Source organism: Phasianus colchicus, chromosome Z (genome assembly GCF_987193195.1).
Source record: "Phasianus colchicus chromosome Z, bPhaCol1.hap1.1, whole genome shotgun sequence".
In the NCBI taxonomy this organism is placed as follows: Eukaryota; Metazoa; Chordata; class Aves; order Galliformes; family Phasianidae; genus Phasianus; species Phasianus colchicus.
The window spans coordinates 43,777,906-43,799,352 of NC_143476.1; the positions used below are offsets into that span (position 1 = coordinate 43,777,906).

Consider the following 21,447-nt stretch of genomic DNA (forward strand, 5'->3'; position numbering starts at 1 on the left):
AAAAGTAATTTCAAAAGAAATCACTCTACACTGGTAGTCCTCCATCATTTTGTTGAACATCTGTTGTTCATAAGAGGTGCATATGGTTAGGAGTGAATGAAGCAGAAGTACGAATGTTGAATTAGATCATGTAGTTTAATCATTTTCTATGACATATGCAAAACATACATACCATGTCAATGCAAAAATGTCATCTAGCAGCTGGAACCTGCTGACAGCAGGAATAGCCTGCAGAAGGCATCAATGTGGTGTTAGTAGACCTAGACACATCATTAAGAGTAATAAAAAGGTGTATGACAAAGAAATAAAAAGTGTAAGGCAAAGTCACTAACATCTTTTACAAGCCAAAATCTTCTACGAAACATGCTAAAATTGATCTCGTATTTTAAGCTGAGATTGTTTATGTGCTTTTAGGAGTGCTTACATATAAAAATATACGCCTATGTGTGAAACTTGAGGATCCCTCTTATTACATATTAGAATTAAAACTAGAATCAGGAAGTTGTACATTTCCTAATATTTACTTCGTTATATCATTCTGGTATGTTTTTTTCCTTTTGAAGTTTCAGATTAGTCCACAGCAGAGTATCTGAATCACAGATTACATGATCAAGAAAGGACTGCAGGTGAGCCTCTGCGTACAGCTCGTCCTGGTCACTTCTCCCCTCCTCCTTGTTTCCATTCTGGTATGGCTCAGCTACTGCTCTAGCCAACTTTCCCACCAGCTATTAAGCTGGCCCCTAGCTGGCACACTATAAGTCTATCCTGATTTAGATTTACTGTGAAGAAAAACTCAGAAGAAATAAAGCTTATGGACCTTCGAGAGGTTTGGTCACCCCGATGTGCTCTCATAGGCCTTGGGTTTGGACCTTCCAGAGAAGTCATCTGATCACACGTATTCGAGAGTCTCAGACTGTGCTTAAACTTGCACAGCTTTGTTGTCAAATCCAATGAATCAACGTGATTACCAGAACCCCTTCTCAGGCTTGGGCCAGGAAACATTAAATGCTATGCAACACCACAGAAGGACATTCGAGTAGGCTGCTACGTGTGTCTTTTACTGCCAGCCCACACAGTGACATGAAATCTTCTCTGCGTTATACAACTGACTGGAACATCAGAAGAATCACAAAATGCACAGACACCTCAAATCGATGCTTTTGTTAACATTTCATTAACAGAAATATTGTGCTTTGGTGGAAATAAAAACTTTCTTCCAGTTTTCCTCTCCATGGTTACCTAGTAGCAGATAAATCTTGGTCGCACACCCATACTGACAATTCTTTGAGTGAAATTTAAAAGACTTATTAAGATAACTTGGAAGACAGCATGCCATCTCTTGTATGTTATTTTTCAACTTAATACCTTTGTGAAACCATTTGGGCCTGTTCCTATTCCACTCTGGAAGACTGCCATTGATTTCAGCTGTGCAATAGTGGATCATTTATTCTTACATGACAAACACAAGTTCTTGTTGTTCCAGGTTTTCATCATGTGATTACTGGTAAAAAATGCAGGGAGAAATACATGGAAAGAAGTCTGTTTACAAGCTTGAAAAAAATATATATATACATGATCTTACCTTTGGATCATTTTCAAGCAAGTGTACTAATCTTTTCAAGTTTAACTGATCGTAGTTCACTCTATAGTATCCACTTAAATTTACATTTAGTAGGATCCAGTCATATTCAGATTCCGACACTTGCATTTCAGGAAACACTTCTATAAAGTGACATGAGAAAGAATTTCATTTTCTGCATGATGCTAAATTCTCTTACATTTATGCTCCCCTGAGACGCAAGTTTGAGGTGTACCCAGAATCCCACAGAATCCAGGTGCTCTGTGTAGCAGAAGGACTTCAACAAGCACCTGATCCCTGAGGAACTGAGCACCCTGAAGATGGCAAAGGGGTGGCTGAAGACATGTGCAGCTCCAACCTTTTGACTAGCAGGCAGATGGGAGTGCTCAGAAAGACTATATAAAAACCACCAGCCTGGATGAGGAACAACACCACTGTGTGCCTAGGCATCCAACCTCAGCATGCCTGCCAGTTCCAATGTTACTCCAAAACACAGCACTCAGCTCCCAGCAGGAGAACAGACCGTCTACCAGCATTAGTGTAAGGAAAGCAAAACAGCTAAATTCATGCAACAGGCAAATAACTGAAAAAAAAATACTATAAATGAAAGTCCTATAGCCCTCTTGAGTTACAATACTTACTAGAGGCTCCTTCTCACATTCCCATTTCATCTCACTACTGCCTACATTAGGTGCTTGTTTGATTATTTGCCCCTGAAAGACCACAGGACGTTGCAGGGGACCAGAGAGTCTAAGCTCCAATAAGGGCCTCCTGAAGGCTCTAAGCTGCCTGAACAGGACTAACATGCTGCTTTAACTGAGCACGATCGGCCTAGGTTTAAGAAGACAGCAAACTCTCTTAAGACAGTGAATCAGTATTGATGAGTAGTCCAGACAATTCTCTGAACAGAAGGTTCAAACTCCAATATGTTTTGATCGAGCTGGATTCATATTTTGTCATTTTCACAAATTCAACAGGAGGAAAAAACAACAAATGTCAGACACTAGCTAACACATTTTAAAAGACTGGGTCGCTAGGATATGGTACTAGTAGTATTTTCCATATACTAGTTCAGTGTTCTGCTAATCATTACTATCATTTTCAGATGCATCTAAAATAGCAAAACCATGCTCTGAGAGATGCAGCTCATTCCTAGCCTCCACCACCAGGCCAAATAAAAATATGTTCTACCACAGTAGCACAGTTTTGCCGGCATTTTGTATCTTTTCTACACAGACATGCATCACTTAGGGATCATGTCTTTTCCTGCCAGTGACCAACACAATAACATGAGCATAAGGTAAGCATTTAGAGATTACCAGAGAAGTCCTAAACCAACAGGACAGGCTTTTAGCACTGCTTAGCAGAGATGTGCAAGAACATGCTTGTCTATCACTGGCAGCCCAGCTTGAGACTTGCAGCCTAATTTCACTTGCTCAAAAGTAAGAAGTATTAGTTCCCACGGAGCTCCTTTCAGCAAAAATATACATACGTAACAGCACTTTTGAGATGTTTCCTTGTGATGTATTCCTATATGCCACTGCAGAAACTATTCCAAAATTTGAGGCAAAATGGTAAGTGAAGTGAAAAATACCCTCAACACTCCTACCCATGTAAGAAACCATTTGGTTTATCTTTACATCAAAAAGTCAAAACTGAAATCAAAATTTTTCATCTGCACTTGAAAGCAAGCTACTAGTCTAGGCTCTGGGAAGTTTCATGGATGGTTCTCAAATACAAGTAGAATGTGTTTTAACAACTGAATTTCCACTTTTTTTTTAGTTCTTTCAGGCAGATGCAACATGATATTTATTTAATTAATGCACATGATGTGTGAGGAAATGGAATTGCTATTATTTCAATGATAGAAGCCTACCATGTAGCACTAGTCCTTCCAAGCAAGCACTATTTCATACTTCTTGCCTGCAAATTTTCTGATTTTTCACCTCACTGGAACATCCACTGATTGTTTTTTAAATTGCCTGAAAGATAAGGCAAGTAGCTCCTGACAATTGCAAACAAAGGGCAGAGATATTAAAAAATGCAGACAATGTATTGTAGTTTTTTAAGCACTCAACAAACATATCACTCTATGCATCTACTTCTAAATGATTGAAGATCTGATGCAATTCAAGACTGACTTACCAAAGAAAAATTATGAATTCATTCTAATGATTACCTCTTTTTCATCAAAAAAATACAGCTGCTTATTGGAAAGAAATATCAAAAAGAATTGTGAGAAATAACTGAATTTTTTATTTGATTGGAGACACCTATAAACTCACTTCTTCATTATAAGCCTTTAAAACCTTTTAGAGTTCTAGTCTGTTAGTAAGACCAAGTTTGAACTTGATTTGCATAAACAAGTTAAATTACATAGAAAATACTCTCTTCTGTTTTTACAGATATCCACGTTCAATAAATATGGGTCATTTCACATAACTAGTTCTAATCTTTTTCAGTCCTTACATCTACCAGTTGAGCTTGATCGTACTCTGAGGTATCACAGCCAAACTCGGAGATCCTACCAATACTCATGAACTTTCACTAACATCAACGGGATCTACTGAAGCAAAAGTAATAGAGAAGAATGAGCAGCTTAGAGTTTGTATTTGTGTACAAAAGGAAATATCTATTCATGACAGGCATTCATACACAGAGAAAAATAATTATTAATCTGATTTTTTTTCTAATATAATGAAAAGTTAACATAATATTTTGTTCATAGATGTATTAGGTGGTTTTTTATCATCTTGGTTTTAGCACGTTTAAAAAATTAAAAACATTACTTACTGCTGCTGTTATCAAGCCACATTAAGGGCTGTGATGATCCATTTCTCATCCAAGAAATAGGAACAATCCAAGTATTGCTTAAGGAAAGAAAAAAAAAGGCAATATCATTAATTCTTACTCTTACAGAAACCTTCACTGCTGACACTAAACTAGATTGCAAATCTGTTTCTTACAAGAATTCCAATCTTCCCTTTCTCCTCTCTGATTCAGAAAATGTCTTCAGATGATTGTGCTTACGCTGGATCAGCACATAGGTTCATTGTTTAGAATGGAGTTTTAGCTTGGATTTAAATAAGCACCTAAATTTAGACAGTTCTGTGCTAGGTTTTGCTAGATCTGCTGGAGTACCACTTCATCCCTGTTTTTTTAAAACAAAGCTTTATCTTGCTTTGTTTCTCTGGGAGATAATTCAATTTTCCCCACATATTTTTTAATTTCCTCACTTTATCTGATTTCTGGAGAGTATAAAGCTCCTTTATAGAAGTGCATGTGGTAAAAATGGCTCCAGGCAAGCAAAACAACTATAATTCTAACAGCTTTTATTTCATGTCTCGGGTAATCTAAATCTCCCAGAGAAATGAGATGAAAGTTTTGACAGCCTGAAGTTGTTCAAGAAAATGAAAAGTTCTGAAATGTTTGTCATGGATGAGCTTAACTTCATGTGGCATTAAGTACTGCTGTAACTAGAGTAATGGAAACAACATTTCTAACTTGGAACTCCTAATCTGTGTTATCTGGCTTTATCTAGAAACTAATTTAATCTACAGTTTTCTACCTTTCCTGGTGCTTGGAAGCAAAGGAAACTCTATCAAAATCCCCATCCTTTCATTGTCTGCAAGAACAGAACCACATACAGGAAAAATTGCCTTGTGTTACCTTTCTCTTATATCTCCCTGGGTAAGAACACGCCCTGCAGGCTTTGTCCATACATCCCAATGCTTACAATAATAGCTGAATTTTACCAAAGTTCAGACTCTGGCCATGAGGCTCCCAAGCAGGTGACCAGAGACAGCTCCTTCCAGCACTGTTTTTAGGCATCTAAACATGAAGCATGGTTGTAGAAATATCCAGGCACTCTGTGATTCTCACTGTCAGTCAGTTTCATGGCAAGTACTCAAGGCCTTCTGAGAAAGGAGTAATCTAGATAAGAGTTTATGCAACCCCACTGTCTTTGCCATGACAACGTGACTGAAAATGTTGACAGGAAAGAAGTTGCTGCATGGTTCAGCCCAATCCTCAGTCTGAACAAGCGAAAGATGAATAATGAAGAAATGCGAGGCAAAAACTCACAGCCCATGCCTGTCCTTACAAAGCTGTTATGTGGCTGGAAATGTCACTATTGCAAAGGAAAGCAACCCTCAGAGAAACCACAGCAAACTTCTGAAACACAATTTACTTCATGCCACAAAGCAAAAAATTAAGAAATCAGTCAAAACATTATGAAGTTTCCTGCAAATAGAAAAACAAAATAAAACAAAACATGGGTATAAAGTTCTGATAAGGATACAAATTAAACATACTTGTAAAAATCCGTACTGTTTTCATGCTTTTTATTGTGAAATTTTTCCTGACTGATTGTGCCGGTTGTTATATTGAATGTTAAAACTGGAAATCCATTTTGACGAGTCCAGGAATCCATTATTTTTTTTACAGATGCTGGCAACTGAACTTCATCTTGTGCATCTACTACCTTCAATAGAAACGGAAATTAGAAACATTTATAACAAGCAGTCACTTACTGATTCTGCTTCAGCAAGACTCAAGGAATTAATCTATTGTGTTAGAGAAAGAAATTGCTTAGTAGTTTGCTGATATTGAGTCATGCACAAAACCAATGTAAAAAAGTGTAAAGAACATTATTGACATTATTATCCTGACAGCAAACAGGAACTGGGACATAAGATAACCTGACTGCCAACATTTCTCTTTTTATCATGAATATACTTACAAGCCTACATGGCTATGACAGACTTAATTTGTTAGTTTTACTCAAATGCACATGCCAGCAAACAACACAATTTTAAATGACAGTGTGATGAGCAAATTGAAGATCAAAGGCTCACTAAACTAGATACCAAGCGGGAGTCCCAGCCAGTGTGAATTAGTAGTCTTTGTTGGCTTAGAACATGTGACAGTCTTGCATACCTAAAGTTGTGAAACTCTTCTTCTTAACCTAAGACTTTTTTTCTGTAACACAGTGGAAGACTTCCTTAAATGGGTAGGGAAATGAGAATTTTTTTATTAGAACCTGTTTTCTTATTCGGATTTCTGATAAGACCAGCAGAGGGAGAAATGCTGATCTACCGCCCTGAGTATAGACCATGCAGGATCATGATGCATCAACACTCCTGATCACCAAGTCCAGAGCATCACACACTTCAATCTTGCAAAACTTAAGCTCCAGAAAAACACAGGCTATGCAATTCCATTTAAACAAAGGTGATCCATGGACCCAAAAATCCACTGTACCCTAATCTGGCATCTCATTTCTCTGCTCCTTGTACTTGGCTGCACTGACCACAAGTGCAGTTAAGTACCAAATAAACACTTGTGAAGACATAAGGCAAGAGAGCTGGCAAAGCAAATTTTATGTGAAGGAAAGACTGCTAAAGTGATAGCCAAATTCCACTACAACATTCTACAAATACTTAGTGACATCGATTTAAACACTAGAAATAAATTGAGTACCAACTGTATGTGGATCCAGAGATCATCTTGGTTGGCGTTTGAAAAGGCAAATTCTTTCAGATACGACTGCAGGAAAACAGACACATCAGAATTCACAAAGGTTCAGTGAAAAACATCAGCAAGGCAGACAGAAATTCATACAGTCATCATTTTCAAGCTTATAAATCAAGATGAAGATGTCATTTTTCCAAACTTACATTTAAAGCTCTGGTAAACAACTTCTCAGTCAGAAAACCAGAAAGCATCCATGTAATAGAAGCCCCCTGAAATACAAAAAAAGCTATGAGAAAACATGAGTTATTGTTGCAATTATTCATGCAGTATTTCTTCAAATTATATTTCAGAAAAGTCAGTTTATTCCTATGAGGTAAAAAACATTCACTGTTTCTTCCATAGAGAAATTTGCAACATCTAATAAATTTGTGTGTGCAGCAGAAATAAATTTTGCATGACAAAACAACGAAGCATTGCAGTTCAGCAGGATATTCTCTGTTTTTCTCAAATGTGATATGTATGATATTAGTTCAGAATAAGATGGAAAAGGAATTATTCCATATGTTTTCACCTTGTTGTATGTGATGCTGTCAAACAGAGAAACTAATGAAAATGATCCATTGACCTTGTCTTCACTTTCAGAGAGTGACCGAACTTCTACGTCATTTTCTTGACTTAAGACAGGTTGTACGATGTGATCATAAAAGATTTCATGCTGCAAGAAGAAAAAACCCAACTGAACTGAAAATCCTCAGGCAGAGAAGATGTATTAAGTAGCTAGCACTAGTAGGAATAGTGTGTCAATTAATAAGGAATTATCCTTTTCCCCCTCCCTTCTACCCCCCTTGAGGTAAAAGGGCCTCACAACAAATCCTAACATCTTCCACATGCAGCAGTACCTACTTCTGGCAGTGAAAATTGTTAATCTGAGCTGACAGTGGGCTTGGACCTGACAAAGACAATTGCACTGTAAACTCCAGGGAAAAAGTCAATTACATTAAACACCAAATGAACAAACACTGAAAACTGAAAACATGTATGTCATATACATTTCTACATCATTAGCATTCCACATTTTCCTCCTAAATTCTATATTTCTCCTGCTGCACCACTAAACAATAAACTAAAAACTAAATGATTATAGCAAAGCTTAACTGTGCAGCATTTTGGCTCTCACCCATAAGAAATATGGGTGAGAAAAATCACTCCTCTTCATAAAGTAGTGAAGCTCTCCTTTCATCAAAAGCTGATTTAATTTCTCCCAGCTGTCCTATGACTGGACATTTGACATATGGGGTAGGTGAAGAAAATCAATACATTTTTAAGATACTTTTTTGGCACATCCACTTGTCAAGAAGGACAAAAGGCTTTTAATTAATGGGATTGAATTTGTTGACCATTTTTTTCTTTGTTAGCAGATAGCACATTTAATGTTCCAGATTAATTTTGTAACTGGGTCATCAGCAGCCCAAGATCTAGTGGAAAGACAGCACGTAGTGGTGTGCCTCGGGGGTTCAGTCCTGCTTAATATCTTCATTAATGGTTTGGATGATGGAACAGAGTGCACCTCCAGCCCTAGCAAATACCAAGGGCCATGCAGCTGAAAAGCATGTTTGCAGAAAAGGATCCTGGGCGGATATTGAATTGAACATGAGCCAGCAACATGTCCTTGCTAAAAAGAAGGCCAGTGGTGTCCTGGGCTGTATCAGGCAAAGCCTTGCCAGCAGGTAAACAATCCTTTCCCTCTGATCAGCACTGTTGAGGCGCACATAGGGAGCACAGGGCCCACATCTGGGTTACCCAGTACCAGAGAGAAATGGAGCTACTGGAGAGAGTGCTGAAGGGCCATGAAGATGACAAAGGATCTGGAGAACCTCTCTTAAGAGGAGAGGCTGAGAGAACCTCTTCAGCCTGGAGATGAACAGGCTCAATAATGTATTTACCTGAAGGGAGGATGCAGAGAGGACAGAGCTGGGCACTGTCTGCTTAGCACCAGGGCAAGAGGAAACAGGAAAGAACTGGAGCACAGGAGGCTCCATCTGAACACCAGGCAGTACTTCTTTACTTTGAGGGTGATGGAGAGCTGGCACAGGCTGCTCAGATAATCTCAGTGGAGTTTCCTTCTTGGAGATCTTCAAAAACTGCAGTCTCAGGCCTCACCAGCCCAAGGGCTTCTTCCTCCTTCAGAATCTGAGGGCCTCATGCAAATACATCTCTGATTGTTCCTCCAAGTGCACCTCAGCTGATGGCTATTGTCAGCAGCATTTATCCTCCAGCTGCACAGATTAACAATGGATGGAGTTTTGCATTTCACTGTGGGATTTGCCCATTTGGTCACAGTAGGAAGGAACGTTCATCCTTGTCAACTTAGTGCACTATGTGTACCACTTTTGCCTTATCCACAACCAAACATCCATGGAGCCAATGGAGTAAAATGTCCTAGCTTAGTCACTGCCCATTATACGTGTCCAAAGAGCCTGGAAACATAAGAAGGGAAACCATCCAGGAAGAAACAGATGGGTCTATTAAATGAAAGATCTGGGGCAAAAAAATCAGTCCAGTTCAGTTCTTCTCAGTGCAGAATCACAGCTGCTCAGCTGTAAAAGAGTGGCATGATCACAGCCCTCAGCAGAGGAGAACCCTCAAAGGAAGACCTGCTGGTCACTTCCAGGAGAATAAAGTTGCTAAAACCACGATTAAAATAAATCACATCTCCTGCATCTTCCTTTCCTTCCTCCAATACTGGAACTTCAGTGCCTTATCTTACTGAGTCCCATAGCCACTGCTACTCACCAGTGAAAGCTTGGGTTCAACAAAAGTAGCTCCCAGGTGCTCAAGGTAAGATGCCAGGCCCTCCTTAAGCCACAGATCATTCCACCAGGTCATTGTAACCAGATTTCCAAACCACTTAAATAGATAGAAAAAAAGTCTCAATGTCGCCTTACAATGCTATTTCCATTCTTGTAGGTTAAACAGACATATCCCCACTGAAGCATTTTGATGTGTGTTTGTCAGCTGAATAAAATGATGGATATTCCTGCAAATAGTGAGAATTTAGTGGAAAAGAAGGTGCCTCTTGGTGAAAGTCAGAAGTCAGTTATTTTTTAAATGCTTAATCTACAATTTCATACCATGTGCACATCAGTGCATCATGCCAGTCTCTTGTTCTATTTAAATACTTCCCAGTAAAAAGTAAAGATAACATCAGGCTACAATTAGAAATGGGACATTTCTTAAAAATCAAATAAATAAAAAAAAAAAAATCACATTTTTTCCAAAGAATCGCTGATAAATAAAACAATAAATTTTGTTTTTCTATGTTCTTAGCAAAAGGAAATTGTCAAGGAGATGATAAACAGAACCAGGGAAATGATCTTTTCCAAAATCAGCAAATCCCTATCCTTGTGAGCAATAAAACTTGCACAAAATATATGTACTTAGCTGCAATTTTAACAAAAAAAAAAAAAACAGAAAACTGATCATTTGAGAATCTGTACTTTATCTGTTCAATCTTAAAAATTTGGACTACAGGTTTTTTAAGAAATAAAGCTTTATTAGCTGCTGACATTTACGTAGATCACTCTAAAAGTAATGCCTACCATTTATCTGCATGGAAACTACAACAGATACAGAGAGCACAATAACACTGTTTGACAGAGCATGTTGTCAGCTACAACTCACTAACTTGCAACACCAATAGCCATGAATTTTCACCAGCAATAAACAAGAGCCTTCATGCTGCAATTATAAAATTGTGCACCATCAGAGCTGACCCACTTTTGTTGTCACCATGGCTGAAACACTCCGCCCACCACCTCACTGTGCTCACATCCACTGTTTGGTCTCCATAAACATTCAATAAGCATTGATGAATGTCAATGGGTGCAACCTTTACTGCATAGAGGAATTCCATGGCACACAGTTTCTCCATAGGCACTTGCATGTCAATGCCATTCTGTCAGACTGCCCCTCTGTTGCCATCTGTCACACAGCAACAAATACTGGTTGAGAAGGTTCAACCTCTACTGCCATTCCACCAACATGTGCCTCTGATGTCAAGGACCAGCACAGTAAAATAGGAGGCATTACTTTCAAGCAGTCCTCGTAATTTACTGGCCTTCAATTAATACAGTATGCTTATCTGAAGGTCTGAAAAGTTACAGTGAAGTTGCATTGTAATTCCAAACCAAACACCAAAAACTGCGTAAATCTGCATGAAAGTACAAAATGTATTAACACTGTATCTGTTCCATGATATCACAAGGTTTCTTAGAGAAAAACATCCCTTTTGCAACCTGTATGTGTACTCCCACTATGAACACAAAGTCCAGTAATTCTCCCACTGCAGTACTAATTACACAGCATATAGACAGTACTGCCATCCCCCATACCCCTACAGTATTTTCTAGAGTAGCATTCAGTTATTGCATTAAAAAGCAACAAAACAGAAGTAGTCCATTTTTTAGTTTTGTATCAACTCATACGCAGCTGGTATGCAGTCTGTCATATGATAGAATAAGATAAAATCTGCTCTCAGTGTTAATTTATCAATTAACATATGATCATATGAATACTCTTTCAACTCTTTAGTGCTCATATCCCATATAGTTATTCACTGTTTCTCTTCAGAAATCAGTGACTGCATCATCACCAACTGGAAGGAAATAACATTACAGACAAACAGATGTACAGAATTTTTTACCACGTGCCTGGTGTGCTAGCTCATGTGACACAATTAAGGCAATAATCATCTTTCTGCCTGTGAATTTATCACTTGGGAGGTACAGCAATGCTGATTCTTCAAAAGTCATTAGTCCCCAGTTTTCCATAGCGCCTGCTCCAAAATCAGGCAGTGCAACCAAATCTAAATTGATTCAAACAGGAAAAAAAAATGTGTTTAAAATTTTTTGGAAGTAAAAATGCTTACATGGTATTATGCTGGATTAGAATTCAATGTGCAATTAAAAGGCATTACATTTACACCCGCCCCTCCTTTTTTTTTTTTTTTTTGTTTTGTTTTTTTTTTGCTAGATTACAGCAGCACCCTTGAAAATGCTTAGTGAAATCTCTTCTTGTCATCACTTTCATCTATGATTACCAGTATTTCAGGAAGCCATACGACAAGCTCCTACAGAGCCCAAATCTATACTGCACATAAATGTCCCGAACAAAAATGAGGGCTGTACTCTACCCATGCTAGGAGAGAGCATAATCATTTCTGGCTCTCAGAGATCTTCCTCTGTATGATCTTTTCTTGCCTTCTGTGAAAGATGACACTCACCTTTGCCTTTAGCCAAATAATTATTCTGAGGGGGGAAAAAGAGCTTACTTGCAGCTTTGTTACCTCTGCACTCCTGTGTTATGCACAGTGAGCAGCTCTCCATCTCAAATGTGGGAGTTGGAGGAAAGGAGTGTCCTGGATGGGCATCAAGGATCTCTGCTTAAACTCAGTAGCAGAGAACAAATTCTGCAAAAGGTATGGGACCACTTTGGAAGCAGGAGCAGGCCAGACACAGTCCAAGAACTATGCAAATAACATACACATGGTGCTAAACCCAAGCAGAGGAGGATGCATCTTAGCCAGGCATATCACTGCAGGCTTACAGCCAAGCCAACTTGGGGTGAGGGATGTCTCTTATAATTGTATTAAAAGCAGCCCAAAGCAAATTCATAAACATCCCTAAATTTGAGTGTGTTTATTTTTAATTTTGTGTTCATAGCAGAAATCTTTAGCACTTACAAGAAGCTATTCTTGGATGATAAAATCCTAATTTTAAGCAAGACTTCAGAGAAAGTGGGAAATGCAGCTGGTATTGCGTTACATTATGCAGGGATTGTAACAGTATTACATCATTCTGTGAAGCTAAAGTTTTGTTTGTCAGGAAGCCTGTAATACTATTTTTCTATGTCAGTAATATTTCATAATAATGAATTGACTTATCAACAGTGCTGCTAAACAGAAGAATGCACAAGTGAAAAAATAACTGCCTACAATCCTTGCTTACTTTGCATGATTACTAAGACAACAACATCTAAAAGGAGCACCAACTGCCTATGATACTTTCCATAAGAAGTAAAAAGAGTAATTCTTAGTTTTATTCTAACTACAGTGGTTGATAATAAAGTTAGACAGATTTTCTACTGCAAGAGAACCCATTGTTTCTGTAAATGTTATACCATCAGCAGCCATTTGTGGCCCATTAAAGAAAATAATCTCACCTGTCTTTGGCAGAGGGTAGCTGATGTTAAATAAGTCTTCAAGAAATGAAAATATTGGGCCTGTGATATTTAAAGCATAGTCAACATACCCGTTCATAACTGCCTCTTTCCGAGCCCAGATACGTATCTGCAACAAAACAAGGAAGCATTATTTCCCACAAGCCTCATATTTTCTTTCTCCTTGCCTCTCATCTGTGAATCATTGTTTGAAAATGCTGCCTGTACACACAGATCATGCAATGAGCTTTATATGAAAAATATCCCAACACACATTACTGGGCCTATCAAAACATGGCCTAGAATCTAAAGCTCCAGCACTTCAGGAGGGCCAAGATTTGAATGCTACTACAGATGTTGAATTATTCTTTTATTAATTAGGAGATGCTGTAAAACTAGTCAGATCCACATTGCTTAAGTCAATGTATCCCAGCCATGAAATCCAAATGGTGAAGTTTACTGGAAGGGAAACATACTCAGGGAGTTTTTCCCATCTGAAAATAGAAAACTTCTTCATCTTTTTCACATCCTAAACATGACAGCTGGCCTTCCTTTGCTGCTAAAAAGAGAGAAGCGCTGAGCAGAACACCTCTACACTTCTAAGCAGCACCAGCATTCATTCTCTGTGCCATCTGCTTTGACACAGCCCTGAAGAGGCAACTGCCTTCTTCCTCTGAAAAGCACTCATCTGAATGCTTATCTGTCTCCTGTCAGCACCAATCAGTCCAAGAGAAAGGTACAAGCAATCAAAGTCGAAATACCCAGTGATAAAGAAAAACCCATATACCCAGTGGTGAAGAAGCTTCAAACACAAAACTATCATTTTTGAAGGCTTAAAAAATGTGCCCACTGTAGTACAAATAGTATACAGAAATCTTAGAGCATACAAGTTTCACATACTGAAGTCATAACAGCAGTCCTCAAAGGGCCCTGAAGAACAAGACATAGCTTCACTGGTTTTTCACAGCAGTGGAAAAGGATAAATTTTTTTCCAACTAAGAAAAAAGAAATGATAAGATCCTGATTTTGAACAGTACCTTCTGAAGTTTTAACAGACAAAACACACCTTCTTGTGGAATTGTGCCTGTGTACCTCTATGTAATAATAGGGGCAGGACAATAAGCTAATTGTTGAAAAGGAGAGCTTTCTGCAGAACTATCTGCAGGACAAATGTTAGTAGTTTTGCCACATAAGCTAACACTTCTGGAGTGGGACGCACAGTGAACGTCTGTGATACCTTCTGAAGCACATGATGCATGGCAGAGCCAAGTTGTGCAGTAAACTCTATGGTGTGTTGTGCACCCTGTATTTACCTCCTTTCCTCGCTCTGTTGTGTTGACATAGTCAAAATCACAGACCACAAAAGCAGTTAAGTAAGTTGACATTTTCAATGAAGTGTTAAAAGTGGTAACACTCCACAGGCTTCCATTTTCATCCTTCATTTCAGATACATCTAGAAAAAATATTAGAGCAAATACTGAAGAAAATATTGAAGAAATATTCAAGGCATTAACCTTCTGTGACAAACCAGGAATTGATATTTCCTGCAGACTGTTTTTGCTTGTTGCTTTCACACCTGTTTTGATATGCTTTATTTCTGCATTAACATCATATCCTTCTGGTAGAAGGCAAGCAGCCAAACTCCTTGCTACACCACCACGTATCAGCCATGACCCTTCATGAAACACCCAAAAACCATTCTTGATCTTCTTTATAGAAGTCCTGGAAACACAAGATGCTGTGTCAGTTTTAGAATGTGGACAAACCGTGGGACAGGAGGAGCATCTCCAAAGTCATGTTATAGTCATGTTATCCTTGTTTTTAACACAGACAGAGGGCTGTAGTCTCCCTGCAAAGTAAAACACCTTTACATATGATGAAAATACATCTTAAAAGCTACCTAGAATGAAATGCAATCCTTTAATGCCACAACCACTGGAGCCGCTGTTTTGCTTTAAGCAGATGTCATAAAGAAAGACAGGCTGACACCACAGTAAATGCTAAGAATCAAACCCTCTGTGGCCTCCACCAACCAGAGTAAAATACATCACAGCTGGCAAGGATGGTTATTGTCGTCAAATACACCAATTATGAATAACTGTCTCTGAATATTTAAGTTAACAGGCATAGATTTTTTACACATTTTCAACGCACTGTCTTTCAAGGCAACAGAATGTTATTGTGTCAGATGATAGAGTTATCATCTGCTTATATAAATCACACAATTTTTAAGGTAAATTAAGGAGCAAACAAACAAGCATAAGACATTTACTCTTTACCTACCAATAGCAGGCATATTGGAAAGAGCCACGTAGCTTGGGTCATGGACAATCCTGATATTAAATGTGGCCTTCATGTCAGGCTCATCAAAACATGGAAAAACTGTCCTGGCATACGCTGGTTCCAGTTGGGATGCAACCAGCATACTGTAAGGAAAATACAGATAAGATTAATCCAGCATGCCACAGCTAATCAAAACCAAGACATGGCACATAAATATGCCAGGTGCAAACCAAAAGAGTTAACTATAGAGATGAAGCAGGTTTGCAAAATGCCTGGTTATCATTTCAAGTCCCAGTTTAAACTCTCCACCCAGCAGACAGCTCACTTTGGAAAAAAACAGTCTTTTTCAGTCAAGTCATGGTTGTTTATTTTTTTCCTCGCTGAGCTTTTCCAGATATCATATTTTAAATATTTAAAATATTTTTGAAGCATTTGCCTAGCTTATTCAGAGAGCATTGATTGAAGTTTTGCACACAGCTCAAAAGTGACACAGGGCCCAACTGTGATAATTATAACCTCTCTGTACACCTGCTCACCTCTCTAATGCATCTTCTCTTATTTCAGTGGCACATTTTAACTAAAAACATTGTACATTTAATGGCTGTAAGTACCTGTGCTTACATGCACTTGTACACTTTCATCACACTGAATGGAGAAGAACACCAGTGCCAGCAGAACAGTGCTGTCCCACTGCACTGGCAAACCCGGGTAAACACATGGGGAGGTAATTTTCTACCTTACACTGTGCAATTATGCCTCATTTGGGGCAGATCTTTGTGACACAGTGGCTGTAATCAAGATGTCCAGTGAAAGTGATGATGGAACGAGCATGCCCAGTGGTCCATGTTTCAAAACAGAGCTATAGATCTGGACTGCTCCTATCAAGGCATCTTCACCAACCATTGGAAAAAAAGTGTAACAGTTCTCAGAGCTCTACACTTGTCAGTCCAAGGGCAACAACAGAAACTTCTTAGGAAACATCTCTACATACATAAACAAACAAGCAGTGATGCACGTGCTAACCCTGGGAAGAACAGGCAAGCAACCACAGTCTTCACACCACCAACTCTTCAAAGCCAAGACAAGCAGTGCCAGCATCTGGGCATGAAGGAATGGCATAGACCTCGTGCTCCAGTGATACCAGTGCTGTCACAGGGCTGGTGTTTCTACCTTGTAGTGATTCACACACACAAAAGCTTACACTTACAAAGGCACAGAGTCATCCCAAACAAGTCAGAGATCACCTGAGCAGCATCCACACAGCAAGGAGCAACACACAAATCTGATCTGTGCTCTGTGAGACCATGTATTTTGATACATGGCTGCTGCCATCCTAGCAGGCCTCATCAACCCAGTTCTGAGAGTGTGAGCAGCATCTACACTTGTGCCTCCCTCAGAGCTGATATGGAGGAACTGAACAGGTATCAAGAGCATGACCATGTAAAAGTGTTTATCTCTTTAAAATGGTATGCTTTGCATTAAATGGATATATCCTAACGGTGTTTTCTCACTAAAATGAAGTCATTTGTAATACTGATCGTATATTCTTGTGTGTTGATGTATTTTATATCTGATTTGTTCCACTTCAAAAATATGTAGCAACTAAACCATTTAGCAAAACCTTAAAAGGCTCAAAGTAAGGGGGTTCTACAGTAAGCAGCATCCTAATCTGTGCACTGGTCATCCCCAGTAGTTCTCTTCTCAGGGAAATGGTGCTCAGACTAGCACAGAACCCAAGAAAACACCAAACCTGATACTTTATCTGATTTCTGTCACATCACTTTGATAGTCTTACTCACTGATTCATAATAGGTAAGAAGTTCAGGCACCCCACTGTGAGGCACAATTTACTGTGCCAGCGCTGTTCCAGTTCCCCTTTCCACCACTTGGTTCATAAGCAAGTGGTTAAAAATCAGCACAAATACTGTGTTTGATCACATTTTGGAATGCTTATTAACATCAGCCACATGGAATCAGGTGTTTGTATAGAAGTTGCAGGGTTCTTTTTTTGCAGAGATGGCCACAGCTGGCTGCCAGGCACCCCGACCCTGTGCATGGAGACTGCTCTGTGTTGTGCCCATGGGCTGCACAGGACAGCCTGCTCCAGCACGAGCCTGTCCTGACCTGCAGAACTGCTCCATGCCTGCAGCACCTCCTGCCCTCCTGCACTGCCCTTGGTTCCTGCAGGGCTTCTCCCTCTCACATTCCTCATGCACTCTTCCAGCTGCTGTTGTGCAGTGGTTTTCCCTTCCCTCAGTCTGCTCTCCCAGCACCAAGCATCGGTCACATCTCAGTGCTGGCAGTGGTGGGTCCGTTTTGGAGCCGCTGAACCTGATCTGTCCTGAGACAGGGCAGTGCTGGGCTCTGCTCACAGAGCCCCCTGCTACCATACACACACTGTGCTCTGCAGTGATCTCACTAAACATGGAACAGTCTACGAGAGCTTGTTCACAGCACTGCAAGGTCTGCATGCAGAATGATGCTCACACAAATGATGCTTCTGTATGAGCTGGTGCTGCTCAAGAAGGACACAGATGGTTTCTACAGATTTCTGCCTTCTCTCATCCTGCCATGGGATCTCCTGGTTATATGCAGAGTAAAGATGCCTGCTTCAGAAGAAAAGCCTTCCACATACTTAGTGCTAGCAACATACTAATCCTCCTTTTTTACTTCCTTTGCTGCTGCATTCACCATGGACAATGTGATATGCATGGGCAGCTCTTCCATCCTTCAGAGCTCTCTTTTGTGCAGATGGGTGGTACAAATTATCAGTAACAATTTGTAACAGTAAAAACACACAGTCTTCAGTGTGTGTGAACTGCTCTGTTTGTGAGCAATCTCTCAACTGGAAAGTCTGTGAAGTTTGAGTTTGGGTTATTCTGTCCTGCTCAGAGGTGAGGTTTGCACTTCTGGACAGAGCAGGGAGTTCTCATTGCAAGCTGCCTCCCTACACCTCCTTGGCTGCACACTTCTGCTCTGAGCTGGAGCTGGGGCAAGGCACTGTGCCTGGCATCAACCAGATAGGGTTGCTCACCCAGCAGGAGCAGCATGGGTGTCTGATTGAGCAGCAAGGCAGCAGAGCTGAGGTGGAGCTTTGTGCCTCAACTCTGAAAGAAGAGGACCCTAGTGCCTCCACAAGCACAAATTACAAAACCACTAAAACTTCCAGCACATGCAAAGAAACAGAAGAATCTGTTTGACTGCAGATAAATTATACATTGTCTGCTGCAACTGATGGTTTCAGTTACAAATTGAAGGCTCAAGCCAGTGCAGGAACCGGACAGGAAAGGTTTGCCAGAGACAGATGCAAGTCCCTGCAGAAAGTTATAGCGCTGCCTACAGGAGGTGATGACTTCCTTGCAGAGCAGCCATGGGCATTGTAATGGCAGCTTAGAGCTGAAAGACACTGAATACTTTTAAATCATTCCTGAACTATATAATCCATTGGAATCTAACTTCTTCTATCATTAACTTGTTATAGCTTACAGAATGTATTCTTCACAATCACCTCCTCCAAATATAGAATGAATTGAAATATACTGTAGTCTAATTCAGCATTTTCTAGAGGGAATTTATCTGAGTTAAAATGGCATCATAAAGCACGCTGATGCAGAATTAAACAACTAAAAGACTGTTTGATTTCTATTTAGATTACTTTAATTGTGTCAATTAGGCAACACAATCAAGGCTCTTAAATCAAAAATTGCACAGACACATCTGAGAATGAGAGAAAAAGCCAACTCACTGTAGGAACTGTTATAGAAAATCACACGATTCTGTTTCAAGAGGAACTCTCCTCTTCATTTTGGGTTTGGTGCTGCTGGTACTCACACAGTGACACACGCACGGATCCTGCAGGTACCCAAGCACAACGTGCGTGGGACGCAGCTCTGCGAACTGCTCAATTACCGTTGTCAATTCATCAGCAGGCTGGGAGCCAAGAACACCTCAACCGTAACGCTGCATCCTCCAAAGCACTTTCCGCATCTTTAACATCATTAAGAATGATTCCCTCGTTAAGAACCTTTCCTACCCCTACGCTGAGCACCTTCTTTGCAAACCCCCAGCAGCCGGGACCCCCGAAACTACGATCTTAGGCTTCTGTTGTCTGAAACAAACTCTTCGTTTGCTTGCAACGCACGCACTCCCGGCGGACGGACCCGCGCACGATGCCGGGTCAGATGCAGCGCCCTACCTGCTGCAGCCCAGGTCGGTGTAGCGGGTGAGAAATAGCCCCTCGCGGTCCTCCCGCAGGCGGCCGTGGAAGCTCAGCTGCAGCACGTACCGCTGCCCGGCCAGCAGCGGCTCGCTCAGCTCCAGCACGGCCAGCTCGCCCTCCTCCTCCAGCCGCAGCGCCTCCACCTCCACGGCGGCTCCCGTTTGGATCAGCGGCCCGCGGATAGCCGCCCGGTGGGACTTCAGACCGGCGCTGTGCAGCACCACGCTCCGTGTGTCCCGCCGGCAGCGCACCGTGATGTTCACCTGCCCGCTGAAGCCGAAGGGATCCTCCTGTCCCGGCCGCACCCTCGGCCACAGCTCCAGCTCGTAGTGCACCGGCAGCAGGTGACGCGGCAGCCTTCGCAGTGAGACCCCCGTCGGGGCTCCGGGCACGCCGGCGTCGGGACCGGGCGTTGCCGCCGGGCGGGCGGGAGGCGGCGGGTGCCGGCAGCGCCCGTACAGAGCGGCGAGAGCCAACAGCGCTGCCAGTAGCGACAGCAACAGCGCGGCCAGCAGAGCGGCGGTGCCGCGTCCCACGTACAGCCCCGAACCGCCGCGGGCACCCATCGCCGCCGCACCCCGCCTGCGGCAGCGCGGGTCTTAGACGGGTCGGCGACGCGGAGGCGGGGTGCGGGACCGGGGGCCGGGCCGCACCTGAGGCGGGGTGGGCGGGCGGTGCGATGGGGATGGGGATGGATGCCCGGCAGCCCCCGGGTGTGGGGAGACGGCACCGAAAGTAAATAAAGAAAAATAAAGTAAAATTTAAAAAGGAGAAGAAGGAGAAGGAGAAATAGGGGGAAAAGGAAAACGGAAAGGGAAAGGGAAAGGGAGAGGGAGAGGGAGAGGGAGAGGAAAAAGGAAAAGGAAAAGGAAAAGGAAAAGGAAAAGGAAAAGGAAAAGGAAAAGGAAAAGGAAAAGGAAAAGGAAAAGGAAAAGGAAAAGGAAAAGGAAAAGGAAAAGGAAAAGGAAAAGGAAAAGGAAAAGGAAAAGGAAAAGGAAAAGGAAAAGGAAAGGGAAAGAAGGGGGAGGCAAGAGGAAGGGAGAGGAGAAAATGGAAGGAAAGAGAAAAAAAAAGGGGGCTTGCAGTTTGCACGACAACCACCACTGATACCAAACAGATCTGTCCACAGAACTGAGGCAGTTGAGTTGGGTCTCAAGGTCTGTGCTGCTGCCACTTTTGGAGCTGCGATAGCTGGAATGAATTCCCCTCAGAGACCCAACCAAAAGTTAATCTCCCTGCTAATGCACTTGTCCATCAAGAGGGCCCTTTTGCATGGTAATGAACAGGAGGCAGAGATTGCCTTCTTTGTGCTGGCCCTACAGGCCTGTGAAACAACTCTGAGCCTCCAAGAAAAGTCCCTGGTCCCAGCAGAAATATCTGACACTGATGTTCTGCCTTTCATCACTGAAGCACTGGGGGTCCCTCTGCCAGCTGGCTGTGGACTCCTCTCCATGCCCTCGCTGCTGTTACCGATTAGCTTCCCAGCAGGATGGTTTCTGACACTGGCCTATCTTCTGTTTCCTCTCACACAACTATATGTGCTTGTTTCTGTTCCTGTGCTCCCCTCCCCATATCGTTCTCATTTACCATCTGTTTACCCCAGCCATCCACATCCACACCCTTGGACCTGCTTTTCTTTTTCCATTCCTGGCCACTGTGTTCTTTCCAATCAGTC

The 21,447-nt window shown here is 41.4% G+C and overlaps 1 protein-coding gene across 1 annotated transcript in view; it reads right to left on the minus strand.

The window, feature by feature from the left end:
- Positions 1 to 20,338, minus strand: part of LVRN (laeverin) — a 35,109-nt gene extending 14,771 nt beyond the window's left edge. Inside the window, exons 1-13 of the mRNA XM_031604799.2 lie at positions 19,749 to 20,338; positions 15,554 to 15,696; positions 14,584 to 14,723; positions 13,274 to 13,400; positions 11,764 to 11,918; positions 9,848 to 9,961; positions 7,626 to 7,769; positions 7,258 to 7,323; positions 7,061 to 7,126; positions 5,893 to 6,062; positions 4,373 to 4,449; positions 1,583 to 1,722; positions 173 to 228 (exon numbers count right to left, since the gene is read on the minus strand). Of these exons, the coding sequence (XP_031460659.2) occupies positions 173 to 228; positions 1,583 to 1,722; positions 4,373 to 4,449; positions 5,893 to 6,062; positions 7,061 to 7,126; positions 7,258 to 7,323; positions 7,626 to 7,769; positions 9,848 to 9,961; positions 11,764 to 11,918; positions 13,274 to 13,400; positions 14,584 to 14,723; positions 15,554 to 15,696; positions 19,749 to 20,338 (1,988 nt within the window). The remainder of the gene's footprint in view (positions 1 to 172; positions 229 to 1,582; positions 1,723 to 4,372; positions 4,450 to 5,892; positions 6,063 to 7,060; positions 7,127 to 7,257; positions 7,324 to 7,625; positions 7,770 to 9,847; positions 9,962 to 11,763; positions 11,919 to 13,273; positions 13,401 to 14,583; positions 14,724 to 15,553; positions 15,697 to 19,748) is intronic.
- Between the last annotated feature and the right edge of the window lie 1,109 nt (positions 20,339 to 21,447).